This window comes from Propithecus coquereli, unplaced genomic scaffold (genome assembly GCF_000956105.1).
Source record: "Propithecus coquereli isolate 6110/MARCELLA unplaced genomic scaffold, Pcoq_1.0 Scaffold411, whole genome shotgun sequence".
Taxonomy (NCBI): Eukaryota; Metazoa; Chordata; class Mammalia; order Primates; family Indriidae; genus Propithecus; species Propithecus coquereli.
Genome location: NW_012149853.1, coordinates 815,822 through 833,060, shown reverse-complemented (window position 1 = coordinate 833,060; position 17,239 = coordinate 815,822). Strand labels below are relative to the sequence as shown.

The 17,239-nt window shown below is 45.7% G+C and overlaps 1 protein-coding gene across 1 annotated transcript; it reads left to right on the top strand.

Moving 5' to 3' along the window:
- Positions 1–9,666: 9,666 nt before the first annotated feature.
- On the top strand, positions 9,667–12,745 carry LOC105817430 (probable cystatin-16). Its single transcript, XM_012653113.1, has 3 exons — positions 9,667–9,867; positions 11,566–11,676; positions 12,659–12,745. The coding sequence occupies exons 1-3, from the start codon at positions 9,667–9,669 to the stop codon at positions 12,743–12,745; spliced, it is 399 nt and encodes a 132-aa protein (XP_012508567.1).
- Positions 12,746–17,239: the final 4,494 nt, after the last annotated feature.

The following is a 17,239-nucleotide window of genomic DNA, read 5'->3' as shown; positions in this document are numbered from 1 at the left end:
ACACACACACACATGCACTCACACACTTGCACGCACTTGCACAAGGGTTAGGCTTTGGGTCTCTCCTTTGGCTCATCCTCTGTGCCCAGTCAGCAGTCACGAAGTTCCATTGGGTCATTCTTCAGAACACCTCTCATAGGTCACTGGCATGGAAGTGCATGGAACAGGACTTGGTCTTATTTACACCTGCATCCTTAGGGTCTGGCACAAAGTCATTGCTCAAAAAATATGTTGAGTGAATGAATGCATGAACACAAGAAGGAAGGAAGGAAGGAAGGAAAGAAGGAAGGAAGGAAGGAAGGAAGAAAGGAAGGAAGGAAGGAAGGAAGAAAGGAAGGAAGGAAGGAAGGAAGAAAGGAAGGAAGGAAGGAATAAAGTTCTTTTCCCCAAAACTGCATTCCCCTGCCACCTGCCAGCCTATTCTTCCCTGAGTCCATCTGGACTCATGTACTATCCTAAGTGCTCCTGTGCTGCCCTCTCTGGCCTCTGTCTGCACACCACAGCCAGTTTGGTCATGACCACAGCTTGCTGTGAGGTCTTCAGTGGTTCCCAGTGGCCTAGCAAACAAGGAACAAACTCAAGAGACAGCCTGTGCTTACAGCATCGCTTCTGTTTAGACTTCTGCAGTTTGTATTTCTGCCAACAGTGTATGAAATGCCCTTTCCGCAAACCCTGCTGGTCTCCCCAAATCCCTCATAAGCACCTCAAACGCATGCATTCTACTCTGGGAACAAACAGAATGGGTTTCTGCTTGAGAGCTTGGAAGACAAAGGTGGCTCCTAACAGGTGAGTTCCCCAAACTTCTGCACTAGCAGGGCATCCAGCTCCCTCTCCCGGTTAGCCAGGTTTCCCCAGAGGCCTCACTGGGATGCAGAGAGGGCCATCAGGTTCAGAAATGTCCCTTGACTTGTTGATCCCATCTTGAATTTGTGTTGGTGGAAGGAATGACCTGGGGATAGAACTATTTATATATTTATTTTGCAGATGGCTGTCTAGTTGTATCAGCCTCATTTATTGAATCTTTCACCCACTGACATGAAATTCCACTTTGATCAAATGCTACATTCCTGGACTAATTGGGTCTCTTTCTGGCATCACTTCTGTCCCACTCCCTGGGGGTGAAGCCTGAGCAGCTGTGTGGCCAGTAGTCCTGCCAATCTTCACAACTTGTAGTGTCTATTCTTCATAAATTTGCTGGCTCTTCTTTCACATTTATATTTCTAAACAGACTCTTAAACTGACTTGTCTACTTTATGAAACATCCTGTTGATATTTTGAATTGAGATTTTTTAAATATCACATCAATTTGGGGAAAACAAAATATTTATAATACTTTTGATTTATTTAGGTCTTTTTTATATTTCTCAGAAGATTTTACAATATTTCTTCATGCATTTTTTTGCTTATTTTTTATTAAGTTTATTTTCTAGGTGGTTTTCTATTTCTGCCATTGCAAATAGGATAATCCATTACGTTTTCTAACTGGCTTTCAAAAGTGTAGATTTCGTGTAGACACTGCCCCTGTACTGATTCCTCTTCTTTTCTGAAATGATTTTTCAGATAATTCTCTTCCATCATCCTTGTCTGCAATGATATTGTCAGCATATTATGATAATTTCACTTTCTAATCTCCAGTTATAGATACTTTTTAATTCACAGATTTTGTATTCATAGAGTGTATCAGTTACCTATTGCTGTGTAACAAACTATGCCAAATCTTAGTATCTTAAAATGGTATACACAAATTTAGTTCCCAAGCCTGCAGTTTGGCTGGGTGGTTCTCACAATCTTGTCTGGGCTCCCTTATCTGTGGTAAGTGGCAGTCGGCTAGGTGGCTCTGCTGATCTTGGCTGGGCTCTCTCTTGTGTCTGAGGCCTTGGCTGGGACCACCAGGCTGCCTTGGGTCTGCTCCATGTGGCCTCTCATGCTGCAGCAGGCTAGCCCAGCACATTTCCATGGTGGTGACAGAAGTGCTCTTGGTTTCTTGGGGCATAGGCTGGGAATTGGCTCACAGACACTTCTGCCATGTTCCATTGTGTGGGGAAACAGACTCCACCTCTCGATGAGAGAAATCACAAAGTCACACTGCAAAGGGTGTGAATACAGGGAGAATTAAAGAACTGTAGCCATTTCCTTAATCTGGAAATAGAGGATTAATTCCAAATAAAACTATATTTTCCTATTGCTACATTAAAATAAAATGACAATCACATCTACTCCCCAACAAGACTACTACATGCTCGTTTTCTCTCCCAAAAGATGAACATATTAGACCTGATTCATTTCCCTGCTCTTCTACTCCTCATGGTGAGCCTAGCAGAATGATTTATTTCTCCCTTCTTCCATCTCTCCTCCATCTAAAACCAGAATCTCTATGAGATAGTTGAAAAAATTTTAGTGCCAAATTTTTCACTTCTAGAATGTTTCGTCTTTTCAAGAATTCTGAATACATTAACATTTCTGAGCTACAGTATGGTCATTCATTGAGATTGAATGATATGTTTTATATACATAAAACAGTGTTATTGTTCAACATGGTCTTCTCTTTGGTTTCTCTTTTTTGAATATCTCTGCTTGGATTTAGTTGTGCTTTAGCCAGAGGACATTCTGGAGTATTTTCCTCTGAACTAGCATGTGAACTTTTATCCCCCTCTACGATAGGATGAATAGTGCCCCCCCCCCCCGAGAATGCCCACATCCTAACCCTTGGAACCTGTGAGTGTGTCACCTTCCATGGCAAACGGGTCTTTGCATACATGATCAAGTTAAGGATCTTGAGGTGGAAAGATTATCTTGGATAATCCGAGTGGGCCAATGGAACCACAAAGGAATTTATACTAAGGGGGGAAGAATTTAGAAGGCAGTAAAAGGCAATGTGACAATGGAGCACAAAGAGTTATGAAGAACGTGTCACCTCTGGCTTTGGGGACGGAGGAAAGGGCCACAAGCAAAGAAATGCAGGAGGCCTCTAGACATTGAAAAAGGCAAGGAAATGGACTTCCCTAGAGCCTACGGAAAGAATGCAGCCCTGCTGAAACCTTAATTTTAGCCCAGTGAAAACCATTTTGGATACCTGACATCCAGATAATAAATTTGAATTGTGTTAAGCCACTAAGTTTGTGGTAATGTGTTATGGCAACAATAGGAGACGAATACATCCTCTCCTATTTTTAAGTGTTTCATAAATGTTATACTGCAATATAACATACATACAGAAAAGTACACAAATTGTAAGTATACAGAATTTTCACAAACTGCATACACACATGGCTAGTTTGTCTGTTTTCGAAGCTTACATAAACAAAATTATCTAGTATGTGCTCTTGTATATCTAGCTTATTTCACTCAACATTATGTGTGTGACACTCATCCATATTTGTGCAGCTGTGGTGGGTTCATCCTCATTACTGCAGAGGATTGCATTGTGCAAATACTCTATATTCTTCAGTGTAATTTTTTTTTGCTAACGGGTACTGCTAGCCTGAGGATGGGGCCAAGCTTCAGAGGAACAATGCAGAGAGGAGGACAGAATCAGTGAATCTGGACTCAAGTCTCTCCTGCTCACGGTCCCCATTTGGGGGTGCAGCGGGTGCTCCTCAAGACCTCCTACCACTGCGCTCTGGCTGTGCCTGAGGCTTTCTCTGGTCACAGGGCACATTTGCCCCTGGGTGGAATCAGCTGAAAATGCCAGGCAATTTATGCACCTGGGAGCAGCCTCTACACATGACAGATGGGAACAGGGGACTCAGGATCCCAGCTTCTGTGCCCCTCAGATGGGCCATCTCTGAGGCATGTGCTCCATTGTCCTCTCAAGTTCCGCAGTGGGATGCAGCCCCAATCGCCCATGGCAGTCCCCTGCTCACCAACACACCCCGAACGGGCTTCCTTCTCTGCCTCTCATTGGCTTCCTGGGCACCAACAGCACCTGCTCTGCGGCTGCTCCACGAGTGGATGTTGGGAGACCATGGAGCCTTCACCTGCCTGAGAAAGTGCAATCTGACACTATGCCAGGTGTGAGTGCTCCCTTCTGATGGACCTGGGGGACTTTGGTGAATGCAGAACCCCCCCCATGGAGCAGTGCAATGATAGTAGGAGGCCCAGCACTGCTGTCTGGGGAAGCTGCCTAACCTCCCTGTGTCTCAGCCTTCCTGTCTCTCTGCAAGTGATGCTGGGCTGCGTTTAAGACACCTCCAGTTGCGATAATGTGTGGTTCTTCCTCAGAAGCAACCAGGACACACTCATCACTGCATTATGTGTCCCTAGTGCTGGGACAATGCCCCGTCCTGCTGGCTGCATCTCCTTTCCTCTCTCACCCATTTCCATGTGCTAAGGGGACTGCTGTGTCTTGATTCTGCTAAGTGTTTTAAAATAAGTTTTATTTTTTATTTTACTTATTTTTTGTAGAGACGGAGTATCACTATATTGTCCAGGCTTGTCTTAAATTTCTGGCCTCAAGCAATCCTTCTGCCTTGGCCTCCCAAAGTGCTGGCATTATAGGCATGAGCCACCATGTCTGGCCAAAATGAATTTTATTTTAAAAGAATCTCAAATTCACGGAAATGTTGCAATTACATTGCAAAGAGCTTCCCCCCCTGAAACATTGGAGAGGAAACTGACAACAAGATGCTGCATAATCCCCAATTATATTTTTGAGTAATTCCTACAAACAGGTGAATTCTCCTCCCTAATCCAATGCCACCGTTGAATTTGGGGGATGAACACAGGAGAATCCCCCCTATCTGTCTTCAGACCCAGTCAAGTGTCAAGGGACAGGCACACTTTCCCCTGCCGCAGCCAATGGCGGAGCCTTGGGGGACGTGTGCTGGGCTCCTAGCACAGCGAGCCTCTTTTTTTCCCATTGTGACCTTTCCAACTAAAGAGTGCAGAATCACCTGCTGCATTTGCACTTCTGTCTGGAGTGGCTCCTCAGCCCTTCCTGGGCTTTCATGACCTTGACACCTTTGAAGGCTCATTATATTTTGGAATTTCCCTAAGTTTGTTTTTGTCTACTGTGCACATGAGGATGGCATCCTGGTATGTGCTACCCCAGGGGAAGCCAGTCCCTAGACCTCCCTGGTCTGTTCCTGTGGACCTCAGTGAGTACACATCTCCCACATCCCCTCGAGGCCCAGGCCCAGGCTCAGCTCCTCTGTGGCCCTCTGAGGGCTCCCTTCTCCCTCCTGAATCCTTGTCAAGCCTGGGAAAGGAAACCTCTGTTTAGTGGGTGCCTTGCCAGCTATCTTAGCCCCTCCCGACTTCTGAAATAGCAACAGTCAGACCCATCAAGAGCTAAGGAATAGATTGTCCCTATAGCAGACATGTTTATGCACTGGCTTATCATCCAAGGGGCAAGGTCAGAGGTATGGGATGGGGCCAGTCAGCCTCACTCTGGGATCCTCAGGCATCTGAACCCTAGGAACAGCTTCCGCCAGCATCTGTGTCTTCTCCAGAATCCACCTTCTTTTCCAGCAAGGTTCCCTAAGACACCCATAAAACTATTTTGCCAGATGCCAGGAAGAAAAATTCTTATTTTTCCAAATGATGAAATAACTGCACTGATGCTTGATCCTGGTTCTGATTTTTGGATGAATGATTGAGGAAAAGGCATTTTTTTGTTTGTTTGTTTTCTATCTAGACCTACTTTTCAGAGCTCTCAAAAGGATGAAATATTTTAATACCAGACAATAACTCTGCTCTGTTCTGCTGGGTTTCAGTGGTTCTTTGGGAATAACCAATCTCAAATGGGACACAAGAATTAGACACTTGAGCAGAGATGTTCCGAGACAGGTGAACTCTGCAGAAGTCCAACAGGCAGAGATGCAGCTTCACCCAGAGTGGCTATCATTAGCTCCTGGTGCTCTTGGGAGACACGAATGCTTTAGAAAGAGGCAGCAACTCTCAGGCCAGCTGGGAGATCAGAGGAGACCAAGCAGGTCAGAAGTCGGGGATGTGTTTGGGGAAAACGGAACTCTCCCTCTGTTTCCCCTCCACTGCCAGACTGGGCAGTGGAGAACTTTACAGGGAACAACTTGACTTCGAACCATAAACTTCTTTCTTTGGTGATTCTGAATTTTCCTGAACCCCTGATTTGTTTTTTTATTGTGGTAAAATATACATAACATAAAATTTGCCATTTTAAAGTATGCAGTTCAGTGGTATTAAGTACACTCATGTTATTGTATAACCATCACCACCATCCATCTCCAGAACTCTTTTCATCTTATAAAATTGAAACTCTGTATCCATTAAACAACAACTCCCAATGCCTCTCTCCCTCCAGCCCCTGGCAACCCTTGTCTGCTGCTTTCTGTCTCTGTGAATTTGGCTTGTTTATATGCCTCAGATAAGTGGAGTCATACAGTATTTTTCCTTTTGTGACTGGCTTATTTCATTTAGTGTAACATCTTCAAGTTTCATCCATGTTGTAGCATGCACCAGGATTTCTTTCCTTTTTAAGACTGAATAATATTCCATTGCATGGAAATGCCACACATTTTGTTTATCCATTCGTTCACAATGGACAATTGGGCTGCTTCCACTTCTTGGCTATTGCAAACAATGCTGCTATGAACATGGGTGTGTGAATATCTGTTCAATCCTGAGCCTCTGCGTTTGTACCTTTGACAGTGAAGTCATCCTAGGAGAGAGCTGCCAGGGCTCCAGCAGGACCTCAGGAGTCTCGATCAGGCAGTTCTCTGCTCTGCCCATGTGTCTCCGGAGGGTCCAGTTACATGACCCTGTCCCTAGGGGGCCTGACCAACTGATTGACAAAAATACCTTTGCCAGGATCACAGTTGACCTTAGAAGCAGCAGCTGAACACAGCATGTGCCTACCTGCTCTTTGATGCTTAAATCCCCCATCCTGGTCTCCATGGTGAGGACTTGGGCTGCAGATGCTACTCACTGGCCCTGGGAGACACATCATGGTGATGGATACTCGGTCTGATGTGGAACAGTCTTAGCTCCGTCCTGCGAGACTCAAAGCAAGACTCGGAGGGGAAGGGGAGTTAGACGGGGGAACTGAGGATGAGAAAGGTGGTGAAAGGCAGTGACTTTCAATGCCATGGGAGAAAAGGTATTCTCTTTGCTTCAAATGGGGGGACAAGAATTGAAGTTCACTGCCTTCAGGGATGTGGTTAACATCCCAGGATTTCAGGTGAGACCATGAAGGACCATGTCCTAAGACTAAAAATAAACTGAAAATAGACCACTTTCAGAAGCCCAGCTTTGAGTTTTTAAAGAACTGAAAGAAAGTTATTAACAACCTAGAATTCAATAGCCACAAAAATATTCTTCAAAAATGAAGGCAAATAAAAACATTTAAAAAAATCAAAAAGGAGTAAAACTTCAAAAATTTACAAAGATAGAAATGATTTTGAGCATGTTCTTTGGTCACATTAGACAATTATAAAATAAACATATTTAAAAACTTATAATTGCCTGTAAATTTAACAGTATATTTCTAAATAATTCATAGGTCAAAGAAGAAATCAAAAAGAAAATAAGAAAATTCTTTGAATGGAAAGATAATAAACATATGACATATCAAAACTTCTGGGATACAGCCAAAGCAGGGCTTAGAGGAAAATTTATAGTCTTAAATGCACATATTAGAAATACCTAGGGGACACTTGAAGAGAAAGGAAGGAGATTTGACTAACCACCTTGGACAGAGACTCCCGTAGAAGTAGACTTGTTTAGTGAGGAGATAGCTTTTGGAAAAAGCTGAAAGTTATATAAACAAGATCCAACCAGGAACAATACCAAAAAAAGATCTTTTAGGGGAAAAGGAAATTATACTAGGTGGAAGAAAAGTAATGTTGAAGGAATGATGCACAGCAGAAGGGTACATCCAAGTGAATAGTGACAGTATAAAGCAACAGTAATATTGTTTTATGGGCTTTCAAATATGTAGAATTCAAATACATGACAATAATAACATACAAGGTAAAAGGGAGGGACAAAGAAGTAATAGTGTCCTAAGGTTTTTCCACCACCTTTGGAATGGTAAAGGTACTAATTTATGGTAGAATTCGAGTCTATGATGCTCATTACAATTGTTAGAGTTACTCCAAGAGTAAAAGAAGGGAAAACTAAACTAAAAGCCAAAGAGGAAGAAATGGAATAATAAAAAGATCTTGAAGAACCCAAAAGAATGCAAGAAAAGAGAAAAGAAGGAACAGAGACAAATGAGATGAACATAAAACAAATAGTAACATGATAGATTTGAACCCAAGCATTATCAGCAATGGTAATACTAGTCATCAGGAATCGGTAATATGAGTAATTGTAAATGGAACAAATGCTCCAAATGAAAGACCCTTAGACTGGTTTAAAAAAAGAACCATTTGCTGCTTACAAAGACGCATATTAATTAAGACACCATTTGAGAATAATAATATGGAGATATATGATGAAAATACTAATCAGAACAATGCAGATGTAGCTAATCTGACATCAAAGATTTCGAAGCAAGAGGCGTAACTTGGGATAAAAAGGTACATTTCATAATGACAACAGGGTCAGCCAACAAGAAGGCGTAACAATACTTTTTGTGTAAGCACTTAATGAAACCATTTTAAAATACTTAAAGCAAGGACTGTCAGAAAAAAAGAATAGACAAAAATCACAATCATAATCATAATGAGAGATTTTAACACATCCTTAAGTAACTGGCAGAAAAGACCAAAACCAAATCCAACACCAAACCAAACAAAACTAAATAAAACAAAACGAAGTAAAAAGAGTAAATCTATAGAAAGTTTCCACAAAACGGCCTTACTGAGATAAATAGATACCTAACTCTACACCTAAAAAATACAGAACACACATTCTTTTCAAGAACACAAAGAACATTGGTCACATTCTGGACAAAAAAATAAATCTCAGCAAACTTAGAGAAATAATGACAGATATTCTTTGGCTATAGTGGACTTTAGTTAGAAGTTGATAAGAGAAAAGATAATTAGTTGGAAATTAAACAACACGGCTACAATAGCCCACAGGTCAACAAAGAAATCTCAGTGGAAATGAGAACAGGTTTTGAAGTGAGGAGAAACTAATCATTGGCGTGTCAGACTGGGAGGATGAGGCCAGATGTACTTCTGGCAGGGAGGGTCAGGCAGTTGGAGAAAGGCCTCTCATAGACACGCTCCCCTCCCCCAGTGCTGGCTGTGCGCCATGCTCCCTGGGCCCAGCTGGTGGTGTGGGCTCCGCCAAGGTCACGAGCGGGCTTGGCAACCGCCTCCGCTCCCCGGGAATGGGCTCTCCAGAGTTCCTGGAGGTTCCCTCATCCCTGGTAATCCTTTCCTGCACTGCATGAGGATAAGCCAGGTGGACACAAGGCCCCCACAGTGGGGCTGCAGCTGCAGGAGGGAGCAGCCCTGCGAAAGTGCAGGCAGCAGGCATGGTGCACACATGCCTGTGGTCCCTAGGCTGTGTGATCTGCTTGGCTTTCTGTTTGGAGATGACAGGAGGGACACAGCAGGGGAGTGGGGAGAGGCACTGGACAGAGACGCCGGTCACAGGGAGGTGGTCAGCAGCTCAGGGCCCCTAGTGGGCAGGGCCTCATGTGGTCCGGAGCTAGGAAGGACATCACCAGCGGCAGCTGCCACTGCCTCCTCCACTGAGCTTCCCCAGCTCCCAGCGTTGACACTGAGGACGGCCATGTTTCAGAAGGTGCTCCTGCTTGGGGGGCTCATCATGCTGGGCACACATGTCTGGACCATTCATAAAGAATTTGTAGACATCAGTAAGAACCTAGATTATTTTGTGGCATCGGTGCAGTTTGCCGTGGCTCGGTTCAATGACGACAATATGGAAGAGTACACATACACGTTGCTGGAGGTTGGGCGAGCCCAGCAAAAGGTGAGTGGCATCATTTTGTCCATTCCCAGAGCTCTCTTCCCAGATGAAGAGCCCTCAGCCTGGCACAATGTCAGCAGGGACTGGCTGCTGCCTGTTCCTGCAGACAGGGGCCTGTGGACCCTCCCTCCTACACAGAGCTCACAGCTTTCTGCATCTTTTCCTATTTCTGTGACGATCTGCCCCTTCCCTGGGTTGCACCCCCAGCCCTGAGCTCTGGGAGGCTGCAGGGGCCTGTTGGGCACTGAGGACTGGACTGCTGCTCCACCCCAGCCATGGAGCCCCAGGGTGAGCTCAGTGACCAGGGACCATGCAAAGGGGTTAGGTGTGCATGAGTGCTCTTGGTGTGTGTTGGGGCATGAGTGTGTGTGTGTTCTTGGTGTGTTTGAGAGCATGAATGTGTGTGAGTGTGTTGTCGGTCTGTGTGGGAGCATGAGTGTATGTGAGTGTGTTGATAGTGTGTGTCAGGGCATGAATGTGTATGAGTGTGTTGGTCTGTGTGGGAGCATGAGCGTGTGAGTTTGTTGGTGTGTGTCAGGGTGTGAGTGTGCATGTTGTTGGTGTGTGTTGGTGCATGAGTATGTGAGTGTGTTGTCCATGTATTTCAGAGCATGAATGTGTGTGAATGGGTTATTGGTCTGTATGGGAGAATGAGTGTGTGAGTTTGTCGTCGGTGTATATCAGGGTGTCAGTGTGTGTTGGTGTGTACTGGGTCATGAGTGTGTGTTGTTGATGTGTATCAGGCATCAGTGTGTGTGAGCGTGTTGGTGTGTGTCAGGCATGAGTGTGTATTTTGGCATGTGCCAGCCATGAGTGTGTGTGAGCGTGTTGGTGTGTGTTAGGAATGAGTATGTGTGTGTTGGTACGTGTCAGGGCATGAGTGGGGACCGTCACCTCCATGGACTGCTGAGCCCCAAACGCTGTCAACATTCTAGTCAATTTTCAGGCCAGTGTTCCAGCCTGCGCAGACTTCCTAGCTATATTAGTTTCTGTCTCTGTTTGGGTTCTTTCGGAGTTTTCATGGGCCTCTATATTAGGAAATGATATTAATTTTTCAGAACTTTTTCTTAAAGCCTAAGAAACATACACAACAGCATGGCGCACATGCGTGTTCACCTCCGTGCACATTTGCAACATGAGCACTTTTGTGCACTCAGCTGTCACAGGACACAGAACAATCCCAGCCCCCAGGAACCTCGCTGTGCTCCAATCTAAATTCTAGTCCCTTATGGGATCTTGACATTGTGGTTTCTAATCACAGGCATTAGTCTTATCCATTTTCCTACTCTATGTAGAAGGAAGCATTCAGTGTGTACCTCTGTGTCTCGCCGATGTGGCTCAGCTGTGTGTTGGTTTAGTCCATGTTGTCAGGTGTGGCTGAGGCACCAGCAGGCTCACTGCCGTGTGGGATCCCACTGTGGGAATGTGCCACACCCTACACATTCATCCCCTGTCGATGTGACCGCCAGGTGTTAGCCATTGGGCAGAGCGCTGTAGCCAAGAGTCCAGTGTGTGTTTTAGGCACACTTGATGGGCACATTTCTGTAGACCCACAGAGAAATGGCACTGTGTGTATATCCCTACATAAATGCACACACATGTTCCAGTCGTTTGCCCACTTTCAACTTGTTTCTCCTCCTGTTTTATTGATTTATGAAAAGCAAATATTTAGCAGCTGTTTGTATAATTTCTTTTTGACAGACGTGGACAATGATATATTTAATGGACTTGGAATTGGGCCCCACAACTTGTAAAAAACATGACGAAGACATTGACAATTGCCCATTGCAAGACTGCGCAGGAGAGAAAACGGTCTGAGAACAAAATCAGCCCCAAAGCGTCGTGAATCTTCCAGGATTGAAAACAATGTCCTGGGGTCCTTTGGGAGGAGGCTCAGAAAAGTTGTCAGGGGTAATCCTGGGGCAGACTAGGGCTCCTAACCCCTCTCCCTCGGGTCCCAGGGCTCCCCCACAGGAGACAGAAGGAGGTCATTTAAGCAGACAGAGCCAGCCCCCTGCACCGGGGCCAAACCCTCTGCCCACAGTGCAGCCGGCTGCCCATAGGCCGCGTGTACACGCCCACAGCCTTCTCCTCTGGGTGGAGCTCTCTCTCTGGGTCCCAGCCCTGGACCTTCCTGAGACCTTTGAGGTCTGGGCAGATGATGCTCTCCCTGTGGTCCTCACTCTTCTTTGCTCATGTTCCTGGGGATTGGAGGACTGTTTAGTTTATCTGGTCACCCAACCTGTCCCTCTAGTCCCTGTGTCACTAGGACATTTCTGGGTCAGTCTGAGCTCTGACATCATCATCCTATGGCTGACAGGTGATCCATGGGATCCTGGAGCTTGGGCGTGGGCCTCAATCAGGGTGACAGGATCAGAGGGGCTGGTCTCACCCTCCCACCCTGGCCTGTGGGCAGTCTCCCCTTGGGGTGGGTTTATAGCTGCAAGGTTGGGGGGTGCCCATCTAGGGGGCAGTCTGCTGGATCCCCTAGAACACATGGGATTGGGACAGTTCGTGCCCCTGGGAGGCTGTGAGTGGACAGGATGCCTCAGGGGACAGGTGATGGTCCCAGCCAGGAGCCCTTTCAGGAGTCCCCAGGCTCAGGTGGGAGGATTCAGTCACCTCTGTCCATGGTCCTGGTGGAGCCTTGGGCTTCTCAGGCCCTGCCCCTAGGTGACTGTTTTTGATTTTCATGTTTTGTAGTTTTTAATGCATCTTGTCCCTACCGCATGCCAAATGCTTCAGATGAATTACATTTTTTTCTTATTTTTGTGTTGCAATTATTTCATTTCAGGTTCGCTGCACTTTTGTGGTGGATGCCCGACCTTGGTTTTCCGAGTTCAACTTCCTGAACAGCACCTGTGTGCAGAAAACGTGGTGATGGAACCCCTGGCTTTTCCCAGCAGAAGTCCTGTCTTGCTCTGGAGTGTAGCAATCTGTAGTCCCAGGTCTGTGCAACATCAGTGGAATTAAAGGCATCTCAGCACCTTCTGGGTCCCTGAGCAGTTTTGTGCTCTCCATACTGTGTATCTGCTGTGGATGCTGCTGCCAGCGACACTCGATGGTGAATTTATTATCATTATTGTTATTACCTTGGTTGCAGGTGCAGTGTATTGAGTGAATCAAACTCCCCATTTGATGTGAGGCAGTTCATGTAGGGGCCTGCTGGTTGTTTTGTGTGCTCATTCATTCATTCTTCCATTCTTTCATTTGTTCATTCATTCATGTATTCATTCACTCTCCAATTTCTCTATGCCCCTCATTCATCTACTCCAAAGGAATGCAGAACATTTTGTCAGCTACCTGTGTCCCCTCTGTTTCCATCTCAGGGACCAGGCTCACAGTGGGTGGCCCTTCTGCAGAGGGGCCAGGCCCAGGCTCAGGCCCAGGGAAGGTAACTGAAGCTGAGAGGAGGCTCTGCCCTCTGTGGACACCGCGGGCTGCATGACTGACAAGGACATCTTCTGTAGGGCTCAGACGACAGCTCAGAGGGTGGCAGCTGCAGTCCCATGTTCTCATCTGTTCCTGATCCCTGAGTTCCCCTTCCAGGGCCCAGCCTGGCCTCCACGGCTGTCAACACCACACCCTGTCCCACGTATAGACCCCCACCCTGATGGGCAAGTTCCTCTGCTGGGGTCCTGGTGGGGGAGCAGCCTTGTGGGGTCACAGAGATGGAGGTGTTGGGGGACGTTGGTGGGACAGAGAGACAGGGACAACATCGTCTGGGGGAATCGTTCCAAATGGAAGAGTGAGGGGTCTTTCCTCCTCCATGCTGGGTTTCTGGGAACCTTGATTTGAATGTCCATTGCTCAAAAGTCTGCCTTTTTCCTGGCTGACCCATTCCCATGAACGTGTCCTAAGGGCTGAGGGGACAGGGTTTGAGACACAGCTCTGGGCAGCTCCAGTGGGCACAGCACAAGGACAGGGTCCTGAGCCAGCTTTGGCCCTTCGACCGGCCTGTGTGCAGGATTTGTCACAGCCTCCCACAATGTGATGGGGCATGTTTACATTACCAAGGTATGTGTGTGGTCAGCGGAGCTGGTCTGTGGCTGGCCCTTGGCTTTGAGAGCTGTCATGCTCAGAGGGGTGGAACCTTGTTCATGGACCCCAAGCCCACTGTTCAGGGACAAGGACAGCGAATCCCTGAGCTCTAGCCGGCTTCGCTCACTGGTGGAAGTGCCTTTACCTTCACCTCTCTGCTCCATCAGGAAGGCCAGGGGTCTTGCTCTTTTATACAATATTCTAGTTGTGTTCTACCTTGATCCACACAAAACCCTCTTGGTTTCATTTTGCATTTCTCTTAGAGAACAGGGTTTACCCCTATCTATGGTATAAGAGAATATGTTGGCCTGATATCAGAAATACATAAAGTCCCCACGTGATTGGCACTTGGGTCCAAGGTTGTAAGTTGTTTTTAAGGATTTCCAGTTTTTGCAAATTGTGTTAATTGCTGTTAGCATATTTGTGGTCCATCTTTGCTCTGGTTCCAGCTCTCACAGGAGTGGAAATCATGGCCCTATGGTGCATTTCACTGAGTTGATCCTCAGAGGTCACGACCTGTGTAAGGGTCTTTGACAGGCCTGATAAATTTCGTGCCTGCCTCCCATTTTCATATGATGAACACAAATTCGTAGATTTTGAATCATGTGTCAGTATTCAAGACCCGCCAGAATCCAGACATCTGTGTTGTGTTACTGCGTTCTGGAGAAACCGCTCTGCATTTGATCTAGTCATTAGTTGGCCCAAATCAGTGGGCAGTAAAAATATATTTGAATGTTATAGTATACACAAGAAAGTTGATGCATATTTCAAAAATTCTAGATGTCCATAAAACTCAAAATGTTTGCTATATTTCGTGGGATGCCCTGGAGTGAAGGAATATAATACAATTGCTGACATCCCTTCTGAGACTGCGACTTAAACAAAATCTCAGCCCTGGAAGATCAAGGGAAGCTCCCAAGGAGGAAGGCAGGGCAGTGGAGGAGGAGGAGGCGGGAGGACTATGCTGCCTGCACAGTGCACATTGTGACATTCGTGCAGTGTGGCTCATGTCCCTTAACCCTCCCCTCGGCCACCCCCTTTCCTCTCAGGGCTCTGGGCAGCTACTCTTGTGGGTAATCACGGGGGTTTTCCGAACCTGACCTCAGGGCTGAGTCAGTCCACACCCATCACCCATTACCCTCTGAACTCTCGGGTTTCCAATCCCACAGATCCATAGCATTCCGTAAAAGGACAAATCAAAGGCACAGCAACACTTGCCACTGCCACTTGTTATCTCCTTTTTGCGATGCTTCCCAAATATTATTTTTCAGAACAGAATTACCCACCACAGAAACTGCTGTGGTTTATTTCCTCCCTGTGTTCTCTTATGAGGTTACGTTGTCAGTGCGGGAACATCATTAGCAGATCAAAGCAGCAAATCTATTCCCCAAACCGTCACAATTATCGTGAGGAGCTTCTCGTCTGGTCTCCAGCTGCCCCGCACCAGGCTCCATAGACCCTGCGCAACCTTCCCGTTCCTCTTCCAGCCTCCTGGCAGCACCCCACTCACACAAGCTGCTCCTCTTTGAATGATGATACCTATCGTCTCTGTGGCGGTCTGTGTTTTGCACAGATCTGTCCTATGGCTTATGTCCTTGTGCATAGCAGCCAGAAAAAGCTAAAATGTCATCCAAATCAGACAAAGCCTCAAATTATGTCTATATTTTAAAAATACAGAAGGTTCATTTTAAAATAAATACTAAAGGGAATTGTCTGGACATTAGGAAAACTGTCCCAAATGCAGAAATAGTATGGTAGGAAGAAGGAAAGAACGCTCAAAAGGGTAAATTTGTGGATAAATCTGGATGATATGCTGAGTGTAAAAAACCAATATTGTATTGGAGATTGTACAACATGTACAGGATTCGTGTACATGAAAATAATAGTGCAAAGTTAGGAGAGAAGAACATGTAGCTAGAATGATGTCAATAGACTGAATGCACAATTAAAATACAAATTCATCTGACTTTAAAAAACAAAAGAAAAAAACAAGAAAAGGAAATACATCTTAAATATCCCAGAATATGGAGATTTTGGAAAAATAAGGATGGCTTAAAGTGTACTATGCCAACACTAACCAAACACCAGTGTGAGGGTACTAATATCACATACAACAAACTCTAAGATAAGAAGCATTGCCTGAAATAAAGATTGATATTTTACTAACGATATAACACATCTAAGTATGTATGCCCCATCTTAAAATACATAAAGTGAAAATGGCAAGAACAAAAAGGAGAACCAATCAAATTCGCAATTGTAGTGACAGAGTATAAAGCACAACTTCCAGAAACTGATGAAACTAAACCAACAAAAAAGAAATCAGTAAAGCCATGAAGGTTCTGAACAACACAGGATCAAATTGTCTTTCTGACTTATGTAGTCACTGAAAACACTCGGTGATTTATTTTCTTTTCAAGTGCACATGCAACATTTTCAGAATTGATCAATTCTGTTCCAGAAAGCAATTCTCAACAAAATTCACAGGCATGGTGTCATCCAGACTGTGTTCTAGAATCACAGTGAAATTGAGCCAAAAGCCAATAACAAAATGTTAATTAGAAACTTCCAGATCGCCAAAGAAGTCTCCCAGGTCCTTGCAAATCCTTCTCGTCCCCAGACCTGGCTCTCTACCAGCAGTGACCCAGAGATCGAGGGGGTGCAGTTGGAGGATGTGATGCTAAGAGAGTGAACCCTTTGGAGGGGCACCTCTCCGAGAATGACAGCTCCAGGACGAAACCTTACACCTTTCAGGTCCCACCACAGACAACGCCAGGGATTGGCCAGGGAGGCCTTTTGGGGAAGCTGCCGTGCCCTCACAGCCAGTGTGGGGCCATCTCTGCAGGGAACTGCAGCCAAGGACCCAAGCACTCCTCCCTTGGGGGATGCAGGTGCCCAATTGGGACCCTGCTCGGCTGGGACCTCCTCATGGATGAGGGCCACAGGGAAGCCCCTTTTCTCACTCTGACTCAATTCTCAGTCCTCTCTTACCCTGCACCCTTCTTCTTTGCCCTCCCCAGGGCCGGGGTCCTCTCTGGGTTATCTTTTCCCATTTATTCATTCTCTTTTCTCCCCACACCCACTCCAATTCTCTGCCCCTTTTCTTCTTAGACAGCCATCCTTAGGTCTTTTAAAATGTCTTCTACAGTTGGTGTTTTTGAACAATGGGTAGCATTGTTTTGTGTGTGTAATATTTACGGAATTGTGTTACTTATCTACTTGGAATTTTTACATTTTTTTCAGGCAACACTGTCTTTGAAAAGATCCATTCTTGTTTCTACGCATCCCTCCAGGTTAGCTTCCAACTCTTGCACAGTGCTTTGGGCCCGCTCAC